The sequence below is a fragment of the Lepidochelys olivacea genome, assembly GCF_965140295.1.
Source record: "Lepidochelys olivacea isolate rLepOli2 genome assembly, chromosome: 7".
NCBI lineage: Eukaryota > Metazoa > Chordata > Testudines > Cheloniidae > Lepidochelys > Lepidochelys olivacea.
This window is the reverse complement of record NC_140417.1, coordinates 4,911,591-4,924,773: the sequence shown is the minus strand read 5'-3', so window position 1 is coordinate 4,924,773 and position 13,183 is coordinate 4,911,591. Positions and strand designations below refer to the sequence as shown.

Genomic DNA, 13,183 nt, shown 5'->3' with positions numbered 1-13,183 from the left:
TGAGTCTATAATAGCTTTCTATGTTGCTATCTTTACAGCTTATTTTGACAGTAGAAATCACAAACGTGTTCTTTGCTAACTGTGCATAGTTTGAGACCCTTGTAATTCTTCCTGGTTTTGTGTTGACTTCCTTGCCGAGCTGTGGAGCAATGACACTAAAAAGCAATAGGAGAATAAGCAGTATGTGTGTACTGAATTCAGCTATTCTGTATTTTTTTCCCTAGATACTTATGGGCCATTGGTAAAAACGTTTGGAAGAGATGGAAGAAAAGGTTCTTTGTGCTGGTCCAGGTAACATTTCAGCTAAAAATTAGTGTTAAATTTAAGACTGTTCAGTGGATTTAAGTTTGTTTTCATAATAATTTTAATTTTAACACTAATTGGTGGTATTGTAAAATCTGTTCTCATAATAATCTGATTTTTTTATAAAACATTTTCTAAAGTATCATTTGGGTGGCAGTGGGGTTCTCGACTTTCTCATAGAGCAAAAGTTCTGAAGGAAAATAGCCTCTTGAGGACACATCAGCTCGCAACCTCCAAATCCAATTCCATAGCATTCCTGCAGCTACCATGGTGTTTGGTAACATGAGGAAGTAATATTAGGGCAGGGTTACTGAGATAAGCAGAAATAAATTCACTCTACTGTGATCTGTGCTATTGGGTGAAGATTCTCCATTTTGTACCTGTGGGATGAAATTCTGGCTCCTCTGAAGTCAATGGAAACTTTACCATTGTCAATCATGGGGCTCGTGTTTTACCCAGATGTTTATCTCCTCTCCCTGCGTTTAAGCCATCACCGTGATCAGTACTGAACATCCTCTCATTCAGCCCTTACTGGTCACTGTGCAATGTCAGTCACAGCTTCAGGACTCTATGCACTCTGGCTAGACAAAGCAGCTGGAAACCTAGCATATCCAGCTCCACTGACGATTCCCCCAGTGGAGTGGACATGTCTAAGAAAAATGAAGTGTGGGCCAGGGTGGATTTGGGGTGTAGCCATGCCCATATGTTGCCTCTGGAGCTGTTGTCAGGTGTAAGTTAGAACAGCCCTGAAGTGAACCACTAAGGTAGAAAAAAGCCATCATGGGCCATGGTCCTGTGCTGAGAACAGCTTGGCCAGACCAGAGAATCCAGGCCAGAGAGAGAGAGAGAATGTAAGGCCTGATTCTGATTTCATTTACCCCAGTGCAGATCAGGAGTAATCAAGTTAATGGGTGTAATCTTGCTCCCATTGAAGTCAGTGGCAAACTTTCAGCAGGGTTAGGATTTCACTCCATGTGTGGAACTGGTGGATTTGATTCTCATTTTGCACAAAGTTTCAAATTTCAGTCTGAATTCCATTGCCTCTGCCGTTTGACTTAATACTCTTGTACATTTTAAGGCGGGGACAAAAATGGATTACAACTTCCATGTCCTGCCGCTCACTCATTTATGTGTATAAATCTTAATTTAAAAAGAGGTCATTCTGCTTTGGTGCTAGTCAATGTTTTCATTAGTAACTCTGATAATGGAATGAAGAGTATGCTCATAAAATTTGCGGACTACACCAAGCTGGACGGGGTGCAAGCACTTTGGTGGGAAAGAGTAGAATTCAAAATGACCTTAACAAAACTGGAGAAATGTCCTGAATTCAACAAGATTAAATTCAGTAAAGATAAAAGGGAAAAGTACTTCACTTAAGAAGGAAAAATCCAATGCACAGCTACACAATGATAAATAACTGGATGGGTGGCATTATGGCTGAAAAGGATCTGGGGGTTGTAGTGGATCAAAAATTGAATCTGAGTCAACACTGATGCAGTGGCCAATATAATTCTGGGGTGTGTTAACAGGAGTGTCATGTGTAAGACACGGGTGCTGAAAGTCCTGCTCTACTTGGCACTGATGAGGCCTCAGCTGGAGTACAGTGTCCAGTTCTGGGCCCACACTTTAGGAACAATGTGGACATATTGGAGAGAGTCCAGGGGAGAGCAACAAAAATAATAAAAGGTTTAGAAAACCGGACCTCTGAGGAAAGGTTAAAAAACTGGACATGTTTAGTCTTAAGAAAAGAAGGAGGAACCTGATAACAGTCTTCAAATATGTTAAGGGCTGTTATGAAGAGGACAGTGATCAGTTGTTCTCCATGTCAACTGAAGGTAAGACCAGAAGTAGTGGGCTCAATGTACAGCAAGGGAAACACTTTCTAATTCTAAGGTTAGTGGAACAGGCTTCTGAGGGAGGTTGTGGCATCCCCGTCACTGGAGGTTTTAAGAACAAGTTGGGCAAACACCTGCTTCTGCCTCAGTACAAAGGGCTGGACTTGATGCCATCTTGAGACCCCATCCAGCCCTGCGTTGCTGTGATTCTATGGCACATTGTTAAAAATGCCAGTTTACACAAAAATGCCAGCTGGCGGAACTGCAGCAGGGTTAAACCAGCAGAGAGAGGATTGCTTAGCATTGTCACTGCAGACAAAGCCACACTGGTTTCGATGGTAATTGGGAGCCCTTGGTATCTTGCAGGAAGTACTCAGTAGGTCACAGGGCTGGGCTCTCAGAAATTAAAGCTTAAACTGTTTCAGGCTTAATTGCTGATAAAGGAAACTACTATGTCAAGGCATTTGGGGAGAGAACAAAGCATTCGTAATGACTCTCTATGTGCAGAAGACACAGAAACATATGCATAGCTAATATGATGGTAAATATTTTAGGGTGCTGTTTTCTATATTATATTATTTCTGAATTAACAACCATATGGCAATATAATTGACAGTGAAGCAATTGGATTTTCCGTTAGCACTGAATTATACTTATCAATTCAAACTTTGTCTCTTCTTTTCTTGTGCACTGGAATTCCCCAAACTAAACGCCTTACTCAGAGAGGTAGCTCTTAATCCAGGGACTCTCTCTCCTTCCTTGCAAGCTCCTCTGGGCAGGTGCCTTTGACACGGCTTGGAAAGCAAGGTCTGGGCATTATTAGAAATAAATAAATTAAGAATAATTGTGGGTAAGCATTTGCAGGGTTGGACCCTAATCTCCTCATCTAATGAGAAAACCCAATCCCATTTGTCTCACACTGAGTCCTTCTTCTGATCCTTTCTAACTCATTATAATTATTTGTATGATTTTTGGATTTTGTGTATTCCTTAGCATGAATTTCACTACTAATCACATATGCGGGCATCCCATATGTGAGAGCATGACTTAAACACATGAAGCCAGGCCACCTTTTCTAATGTTACTAGGTCTTTATTCTTCAAATGGCATGAGTAAGATCATAATTTGGCCTAGTGGGACAGTTTGCTTGAGTAAGGCAAGCAGGATTTAGCCGCTGAGAAAATGGTACTTCTGTAGTCAGTCTCAGAAATTCCCGCTGCCGTAACAACTGCTCTGTTATGTCACTTTGTTAATGTGAAATGTTCTGCTGTATGTCAAATATAAACAACAAATGCACACTGTCCTGTCCCTTAGGTGTAGCTCAGGCCCACTGAACTTGTCAGCAGGCAATACAGATAGAATAAAAATATTTTGATCTCCGTAAGTTTGTCATTTGCTTTTCATGGGATGCTAAGGATGGCTGCTGTATTAACACTGATTGGAAGCAAAGGCACTGGTTGGTGCCTGTAATTCACTGGATTCTGCTAAATGTACTGAGCGTGATAATGGTTAATTATATAGAGAATGAAGGATGGGGAGCAGGGACTCATGAGGGTAGACACCTGTTGTGGGGTTCTGCAGAGTCTCCAGAAACATTCAAAACATACCTGTGTCTTTTGATGCAACATCTAGTTAGGATGGGTCTTATGTACCATATATATTGTTGGGCGAGAGGGAGAGGCGTCCTTGACCTGTCTTCCCTTCTGCTGGTTATATTTAGCCATGTGGGGAGGATTAGACTTCATATCTGAGTTTATATGTGTGGGTTGTAATTTTAATGTTTCTAAAGGACTCCAAGAGAAGGATAGAGGATCTTTTAAGCAGTGGTCCTGCCATTGGATCAGCATGGGTGCAAGGAGCTGCCTATATGGCTACAACTGCAATGCCCAATTGTGGCATTTTTTAATTTTATATAAATCCGAACGAATCAATAAAAATGGTTGCCTTCTATTATTCTGTCCTCTCCCTTTCCTCTCCCCCCCACCACTTTGCTCCTTCTTTTGCTTCTCCTCTCCCCTCCTTTCACATCCAGTGTATGCTGCCAGTGCAGCTTCAGCCCCACCATAAGTAATTTTTACTATGGGTTCTGAGAGCAGTTAAGCTATTTCCCTCTCCATTTGGAGGGGAGAGCAAATCACAGGCATGATGTCACAGGAGAAATTCGCAGGGGTGGTATTACTGCCACGTATTAGCCCTTTGTTCAGCAGGTGGTCGGGTGTTTCATGGATTGCAGGTATTTATTAGAGTGCTTGATGCACATCTGGTATGTTTCATATGGGATAAAAAGTGGCTGCCATTCAGCAGAATGGCATATTGCACAGGAAGTCAGACGGAGATGCTTTCCAGGAGGCAAGTCTACTTTCAGCTGTCTTCAGGGTGAAAGTGCAGTTATGATATTACTCACATTTAAAAATGTGAGAGGAGAGTAATAATTCATTTATAGTTCGGCTAAAACAATCATTTCCATTTTTTTGCTGGGGCTCTCTGCGTATAAGTGCTCAGATATTTCAGTGATGAGGGCTATGAAAGTACCTAAATGGATGGATAGATCAATGATTAGCTGGTGTGTAGAGGAGAAAGAGTTCCTGTGCTCAGTTTCTATGCTTTGTGTATTGTCCTCTCTAATATACACGCCCCTTCAGTGTGCAGGTGTGTGTCACTGGCTCTGCTAACACACCTCCATGTATTAGAGGACAGGATTGAAGCCAATAGATACAATTTTCTCTTGAGTGTGTCGCCCACCCCCCCTTCTAGCACGTGCCACCCTTTCAGATGAGCAGCAGAAGAGCAGAATACTGATTAGATGTAAATTACATGGCAGAGACTCCTTACTTGCCTCATTTTAAATTCCAAGATATGCAGTGCGAAAGTGATGGCAGAATATGGCCCTAAGGTTGGATGGAAACAACCTCGCAAGTGAGGAAACTGCTTGGTAAAGTCAATTCTAATGCCAGTGGCTGTGGTAAGCAATGAAAGCTTTTAGATCAAAGCTTTTTTACCATGGCTGGTGGAAAAAGGTAGTGCGCATTCATCCTAGTGTATATGAGACCATCACTCTCTCTATAAATGTCTCCTAACTGGCTGCTTCAGCTAAATGTACTCAGCATGCAAATTTCAACCAGCTGGCTGCTGTGGTCCTTGAGAGGCAATATAAAATGCTTAGAGCATGCAGAGCTGGAATTCGTGTATAGCATACAGTAATGCACTGCAGGACATAGTGAAATGAACAGGAGTTAATACTCACGTTGGTTTTGTTGGCTACAATAGAAAATTCACAATTGATTGTAATTCGTGAGGATAAGAGAATTAATTCCTTTGAAATTTCAGACTGAATCTATTTTTGTCATGTTTCAGAGTAGCAGCCATGTTAGTCTGTATGCGCAAAAAGAACAGGAGGACTTGTGGCACCTTAGAGACTAACAAATTTATTTGAGCATAAGCTTTCGTGAGCTACAGCTGACTTATTTGTTAGTCTCTAAGGTGCCACAAATACGTCTTTTATTTTTGTCATGTCATCTTCGCGATAACCCCATTTTGATTCTCTGGCAGCGTGTGGGAAGTAACACTTTACAGTACCTGGATGACATGTCTGCCGTGTAGCTTGAAGCCATTTTCAACTGATTGGGTCTGATGACGTTTGTAGAACATTTTGGAACCAGATCAACTTGCTGTAGATTAAAAACATTTGCAGTGTCTGTGCCTGGATCTATACTTCTAGTGACAGACTCCCTAAACTCACTATAATTTAGACTAACGGTGACAGCTCCTGCTTTCAGCAAAACTCCGTTGATTCTGGGTAAGAGAAGATGAAATAAGCATTTGGCCATTCCCAATAACTAATAGTACTTAAAAATAATTCCATAAAAACAGAATACTTTAAACAGACATCCTGGCTCATCACGGTAGAATTCTGACGGTAAGGGTCCAAGTACGCAACTCTTACTTGTCTAGATTGGTGTGAGTGGCACGACGTGCCTAGATTTCCTGGATCCAAATCTGCCCTTGGGAACACACTCTCACAACTCCTATGAAAAAGTTAATGTGCTTGTTATGTGTGGTAGGTAGGATTGCTACCTTTAAACATTTAGAAATTGAATGTAAAGAGTAATTTATTGATATCTGACATTTTGTTCTGGTCTGTAGTGTTTTTTAGGTTAAGATAGAGTGTCCATTATGTTAATTTATGTCAGTAAAGTGCTTGGAAGTCAATATAGCTATCTGGAACCAGAGGACTAAAATCTTCTGTCACTGTAGAAAACTGTACTGCAGCCAGAAGTATTTTAATACGGTTTCTGTCCGCTTGGAAGAAAATATTTGTTGTTAGTATAGAAATGGTCCATTTAGGAATTCCTCATTGTCCCTTCAGTAGTGAGGAACCGGGATGAAACTGAATAAGCTGTGTTGTACTCAAAGTGAGGTACAGAAATGAACAGGTATGTACAAAGTTCTAGGAAAAGTGGTGTCAGACAGAAATTAAAAACAGTACTGATGAATATACATGCGTCCCATTTATTAATTATTAAAACAATACACCTGGTGAAGGAATACAGTGAAACGAATAAGTAAAATCTAATTTGCCAATCTAAAATCATTGACCCTTGTCATTTTTCTCCTGTTTTCTCTGTTTTCCCTTTTCTTGTTCTTTGTCCCTTTTTCTCTCTCACCTTTTGTTCTTCTTCTTTTCTTACCTGCTTCTTACTAAAAGGAATATTCCTCTCCATGTTGTGTCTCCCTCTCATCCCCCATCCCTGTCTGTTCTTTCCCTCTTCTCCCCTCTTGTACCTCTCAGCTTTGGTTCTGTGTGAACCTTGGAGGCTGTCAAGTGAATCTTGTGTGTTAGTCATTCCTCTTGGCAGCCCACTCACAAACCTCCATGCAGAGTAGACCACTGGTAAGCTCGGAGAGGTTAGAGGCTGATGTAGACAAGGTGCAATCTCCATCCAATTCTGCAGTGCAATCCAATGGAGAAGACATCTGTGGCTACACAAGAGACAATGAGGATTCTCTTCCCTCACCCAGACACCCCAAAGAAAAAAAGCTGCATCCAGACATCCCCGTGGGTTTAAAAATAGTAACCCCCATTTCCATTCCTGCAGATGGCCCAGTCTGACCCTCTGAAATGAACCTTGAATATAAATCTCCCAGTAAGCTAGTTTTTAAAGATTCATTCTTAGACTGTGTGTGATGATCCCATCCCTAATGGAATAGAAAGATTCACAGTTTATCGCTAGATGTGGTGTCAGCTTGTTTCTGAACCCAGGGGTAAATACTTTAGGGCCAGCACTTGTGCATAGACAGATCCTTTTGTTGCAATCCTTCGTCTCATCTACCTGAGCTGTTTTAAATGTGAATATTCTGTACTGCTTCTGCACAGTTAATAATTTTACTGAATAGCATTGACAGCATATTACTGTCTCATCTGATACCAGTGAGACCTTGACATGCCATCTTCCAGGAACCTTAAAATAAGAGTGACTAGTGTATTCATACTGAGTTTGGCATCGTTGGGAGCTTTATGGAAGTTCCATGATTATATTCTTACAAGCCTATTCTCCTCCCCGTGGCATTAGAGAGGATTTCTGCAGTAACTCCCAGGAGACTTATGGAAGAGAGCAAACCAACCCTGCATCTACACACAGGCATTGCACTGGTTTAACTAAGGTGGGATACTGCACTAATTAAGCTTAAACCTTTTTGACTTTGAGTGTAGACACTCTTATGCTAGTTTGAACATGGCTTACATATGTGTAGCTTATATCTGTTAAATAATACAATGGGGCAGGCTACACCAATATAAGCTCAGTTTAAACCCATGGAAGAGTGTCCACACACAAAGCTGAAGTGGTTTAAGTTTGCTTGGTACAACATCACACCTTTACCTAAACCAACATAACTTTCTGTGTGGAGCAGACCTTGGTGAGATTTCATGAAAATGCATTTACTTGCAATACAGTATAACTTTATTACACAGTTCTACATTAGGCTGTCCTCTGACCTCTCTACTTCTGAGTATTGTCCTGCCTTTAAAAGCGCTTTATAGTTCCGGTGCTACTTAAAGGTATATCTGCACTGCATTTGGAGAGGTGATTGCATGTAGACATGTGCCCAAGCTAGCTTTACTCTCGTCGATGCAGTACCAGTAGCCGTGAAAGCACAGCAGCATGGGCCTTAGCGCGGGCTGCACAAGACCACCCAGGATCCTGGGTACTTGGGCAGCTAGCCTGTGCTGGAGTCCACGATGCTTCACAACTGTTGGTGCTCCCTCTCGCTAGATTAAACCTCGCTTGGGTGTGTCTGTGCCCTGCTGCAATCACGCCTCCAACTGCTCCGTAGACAAGCTTTAGGTCTCTGACCTCGTCTCTTTTTATGGTGTCGCCCCTCTTGTTCCCTGTGTTCTCTGTCAACACTTTTACTTAGACAGCCTCTCCATTACTGTACACCAGGAAACATCCATCAGCTCCCCCAAAGTGACTTTTTAAAACTACTTATTCCATGAAGCTTTCCAGTCATTCTGTTTGTTTTTACTGTGCCTTGTACTTACTCATGCCTTTAGACAGTAAACTTTTCAAGGGAGGGACTTATTTCTAGGGAGGTGGTGGAATCTCCTTCCTTAGAAGTTTTTAAGGTCAGGCTTGACAAAGCCCTGGCTGGGATGATTTAATTGAGGATGGGTCCTGCTTTTGAGCAGGGGGTTGGACTAGATGACCTCCTGAGGTCCCTTCCAACCCTGATATTCTATGATTCTATGATTCTTGGCACCCTTCGTCTATTGCATAGCCCTTTATTCACTTACAGTGCTATATAAATCATATTTTAAACTTGTCCAGAGGACAGTGGCTTTTGGACACTTCTGTTTTCATTTGACTCATCTTACTTTTCCTGCCATATGACATGTAACCTCTCTCTGATGTAAATTAACCCTATGGTAAGTGCTCAAAAACCTGTTATACCACCAATATAAACCATTCGCTACATTAAAAATTAAAAAAAAAATCAAATAGGAGATGAGTGAAAACCTGTAGACTAAGATTTGGGCTTGAATTTTAAAAATATCTCTCTCAATTACAGTACCATAACATGGAAAAATATTTTTTTGGTTATGTCAGGCTGAGAAAAGCAAGGTTATTGGAGTTCAAAGGTAATAAAAAAAACCCTTAATCTTACCAAAATTTCTTGTTAGAGCTCCATCTGTGGTTCGGAACATTCTACTTATCAAGAACAGAGATCATGAAGTATTAAAACATGTAATTTCACTGTTGTTACAAGAAATTTTACCTTGAATCAGTAGAATGGGAGTGGTGATATTATTTATATAATATTGTAAAATTAGAAATACTGACTAAAGTGTGTATATGTGTGTGTGTATATAGTTGATTTGGCTAGTTTTTTACTGGGAATGAAGAATAGTTTCTGTGTCCAAGAACTCTGAGATGCAATATATGTTTAGTAAAGAGATCCTGAAAATCAGCACCCACTTTCTGGGTTAGAGAAGTTTCAGAGTAACAGCCGTGTTAGTCTGTATTCGCAAAAAGAAAAGGAGTACTTGTGGCACCTTAGCGACTAACCAATTTATTTGAGCATGAGCTTTCGTGAGCTACAGCTCACTGCATCGGATGCATACTGTGGAAACTGCAGAAGACATTATATACACACAGAGACCATGAAACAATACCTCCTCCCACCCCACTATCCTGCTGGTAATAGCTTATCTAAAGTAATCATCAAGTTGGGCCATTTCCAGCACAAATCCAGGTTTTCTCACCCTCTGCCCCCCCCCCCACACACACACAAACTCACTCTCCTGCTGGTAATAGCCCATCCAAAGTGACCACTCTCTTCACAATGTGTATGATAATCGAGGTGGGCCATTTCCTGCACAAATCCAGGTTCTCTCACTCCCTCACCCCCCTCCAAAAACCACACACACAAACTCACTCTCCCTACAATGTGCATGATAATCAAGGTGGGCCATTTCCAGCACAAATCCAGGTTTTCTCACCCCCCCCACCTCCACCCCACAAACTCACTCTCCTGCTGGTAATAGCCCATCCAAAGTGACCACTCTCTTCACAATAAGAAAAGGAGTACTTGTGGCACCTTAGAGACTAACCAATTTATTTGAGCATGAGCATCCGATGAAGTGAGCTGTAGCTCACGAAAGCTTATGCTCAAATAAATTGGTTAGTCTCTAAGGTGCCACAAGTCCTCCTTTTCTTTTTGCGAATACAGACTAACACGGCTGTTACTCTGAAACATCTCTTCACAATGTGTATGATAATCAAGGTGGGCCATTTCCTGCACAAATCCAGGTTCTCTCACCCCCTCACCCCCCTTGAGGTGTGTGTGTGGTTTTTGGAGGGGGGTGAGGGGGTGAGAGAACCTGGATTTGTGCAGGAAATGGTCCACCTTGATTATCATACATATTGTGAAGAGAGTGGTCACTTTGGATGGGCTATTACCAGCAGGAGAGTGAGTTTGTGCGTGGGGCGGCGGAGGGTGAGAAAACCTGGATTTGTGCTGGAAATGGCCCAACTTGATGATTACTTTAGATAAGCTATTACCAGCAGGACAGTGGGGCGGGAGGAGGTATTGTTTCATGGTCTCTGTGTGTATATAATGTCTTCTGCAGTTTCCACGGTATGCATCCGATGAAGTGAGCTGTAGCTCACGAAAGCTCATGCTCAAATAAATTGGTTAGTCTCTAAGGTGCCACAAGTACTCCTTTTCTTTTTGGGTTAGAGAAGATATTCTGTACTAGAGAAGCGTTGTTGTCTGTTGCTATAACGGCTGCAGGAAATAAACACAAGTTGTATCGCTAGAGGTTGATGTTAGATTAAAATTGAATCACTCCAAATTTAAATTTTTCTTGAGATCCCTAATTTCAGAAGGGAACTACTTGTAGAGTAATACAATTCTCATTATTGTCATGAAGTAATTGGGAGCTGCCAATGGTAAACAATCAGTAATAAATTCAGCAGTGCGTCCAGGAGGTGGCGGCATTCTACCACATGTAAAGTACAACTGATGGAAAAATAAAAGCAAGAGTGCTCTAAATGCTGTGTTTGAACTGATTGAACTGACTGAAAAATAATGAACTGATTGAAAAAAATGAACTGATGGAAAAATAAATGCAAGAGTGCTCTGAAAGCTGTGTTTGTCGGCACTAAGGTTAATGTTAAATGTATTATTGTTTTTACAGCCTTTTTCATTATTGAATAGCTATGAAGGCTGAGTACATAATTTCAATCAAAGTTCATGCCACGTGCTTATGTCTAGTATGAGTCTGAAAACAATATATGTTGATCGTTGCTCAGTATTCTTACTGGTGGTAGTAAGCATTGCACTTAACAGGTCACTAGTATCTGTCTTTTAATCTTATTCCCACAAATGTGGGGGCTTTAGATTTTTATGAACTGTTCCTGAGAATAAGTTGCCATAATGAAAAAAGAAAAGGAGTACTTGTGGCACCTTAGAGACTAACCAATTTATTTGAGCATGAGCTTTCGTGAACTACAGCTCACTTCATCGGATGCATACCGTGGAAACTGCAGAAGACATTATATACACACAGAGACCATGAAACAATACCTCCTCCCACCCCACTGTCCTGCTGGTAATAGCTTATCTAAAGTGATCATCAAGGTGGGCCATTTCCAGCACAAATCCAGGTTTTCTCACCCTCCCCCCCCACACACACACACAAACTCACTCTCCTGCTGGTAATAGCCTATCCAAAGTGACCACTCTCCCTACAATGTGCATGATAATCAAGGTGGGCCATTTCCAGCACAAATCCAGGTTTTCTCACCCCCCACCCCCATACACACACAAACTCACTCTCCTGCTGATAATAGCTTACCAGCAGGAGAGTGAGTTTGTGTGTGTATGGGGGTGGGGGGTGAGAAAACCTGGATTTGTGCTGGAAATGGCCCACCTTGATTATCATTCACATTGTAGGGAGAGTGGTCACTTTGGATAGGCTATTACCAGCAGGAGAGTGAGTTTGTGGGGGGGGGGGGAGCGGAGGGTGAGAAAACCTGGATTTGTGCTGGAAATGGCTCAACTTGATGATCACTTTAGATAAGCTATTACCAGCAGGACAGTGGGGCGGGAGGAGGTATTGTTTCATGGTCTCTGTGTGTATATAATGTCTTCTGCAGTTTCCACGGTATGCATCCGATGAAGTGAGCTGTAGCTCACGAAAGCTCATGCTCAAATAAATTGGTTAGTCTGTAAGGTGCCACAAGTCCTCCTTTTCTTTTTGTGAATACAGACTAACACGGCTGTTACTCTGAAACTTGCCATAATGAAAAATTCTTATGAGTGCATGACAGTACTTAACACGAACCAGTAGAGGGCAGCAGTGTATCGAGCAGTGATTGAGCAGTGATCTAACCTGCTTGCAAGTAGTTTCATGTCTACAGCTTTAAATAAATCACATTTTATGAGCGATAGATGCCACAAAAATACATGCTGCATGTATATTTATACTAGAGCAATGTCTCTGTCGTTTGGAGGCAAATCTCTTTTCTGCTTGGCTGCCATGGATCGCGAACACTTGCGCACACACCATCTTTCAAGGTGTTTCCGCACTTCCAAAAAATGACAAACATGATCCATTAAGATAAGAGTTTTAAAGAACCACATGAAGTCAAAGTTTCATCCAGAAGTCAACAAAATGTCTAAACTCATAAAATTATGTAAGGAATCCAGGCTCTGACACAACCTTAACAAAGTCATTTGCAATAATTTGACAATAAATTTCCCTGTAAGTTCCTAGCCTAAAGCACAGAGAATCCTTTGCTTTCTAACAGTCTTCTTTCAGACATTCCAGATTTTAAAATGCTAAGTACAAGTTGGGTCTTGATGCAGCCTGATGGCCTCCTAAAGGCAATTTGAGAGCTGACAGAGATCCCGGAAGCTGAAAAGGCTTCCATCAAGAACTTGACATTGAATGTATCGTGTCATACAGATGGTAACTCAGAGGAGTGAGAGCTGCCATTTACAGCACCGATGACAACAACTGCAGAGATCAGTGGGATTTT

At 41.5% G+C, this 13,183-nt stretch overlaps 1 protein-coding gene across 8 annotated transcripts in view; it reads left to right on the top strand.

Moving 5' to 3' along the window:
* Positions 1-13,183, top strand: part of CADPS (calcium dependent secretion activator) — a 382,629-nt gene that overhangs the window by 230,600 nt on the left and 138,846 nt on the right. For all 8 annotated transcript variants that reach the window (XM_084635494.1, XM_084635496.1, XM_084635495.1 and 5 more), the window contains exon 9: positions 225-291. In XM_084635494.1, the coding sequence (XP_084491620.1) occupies positions 225-291 (67 nt within the window). The remainder of the gene's footprint in view (positions 1-224; positions 292-13,183) is intronic.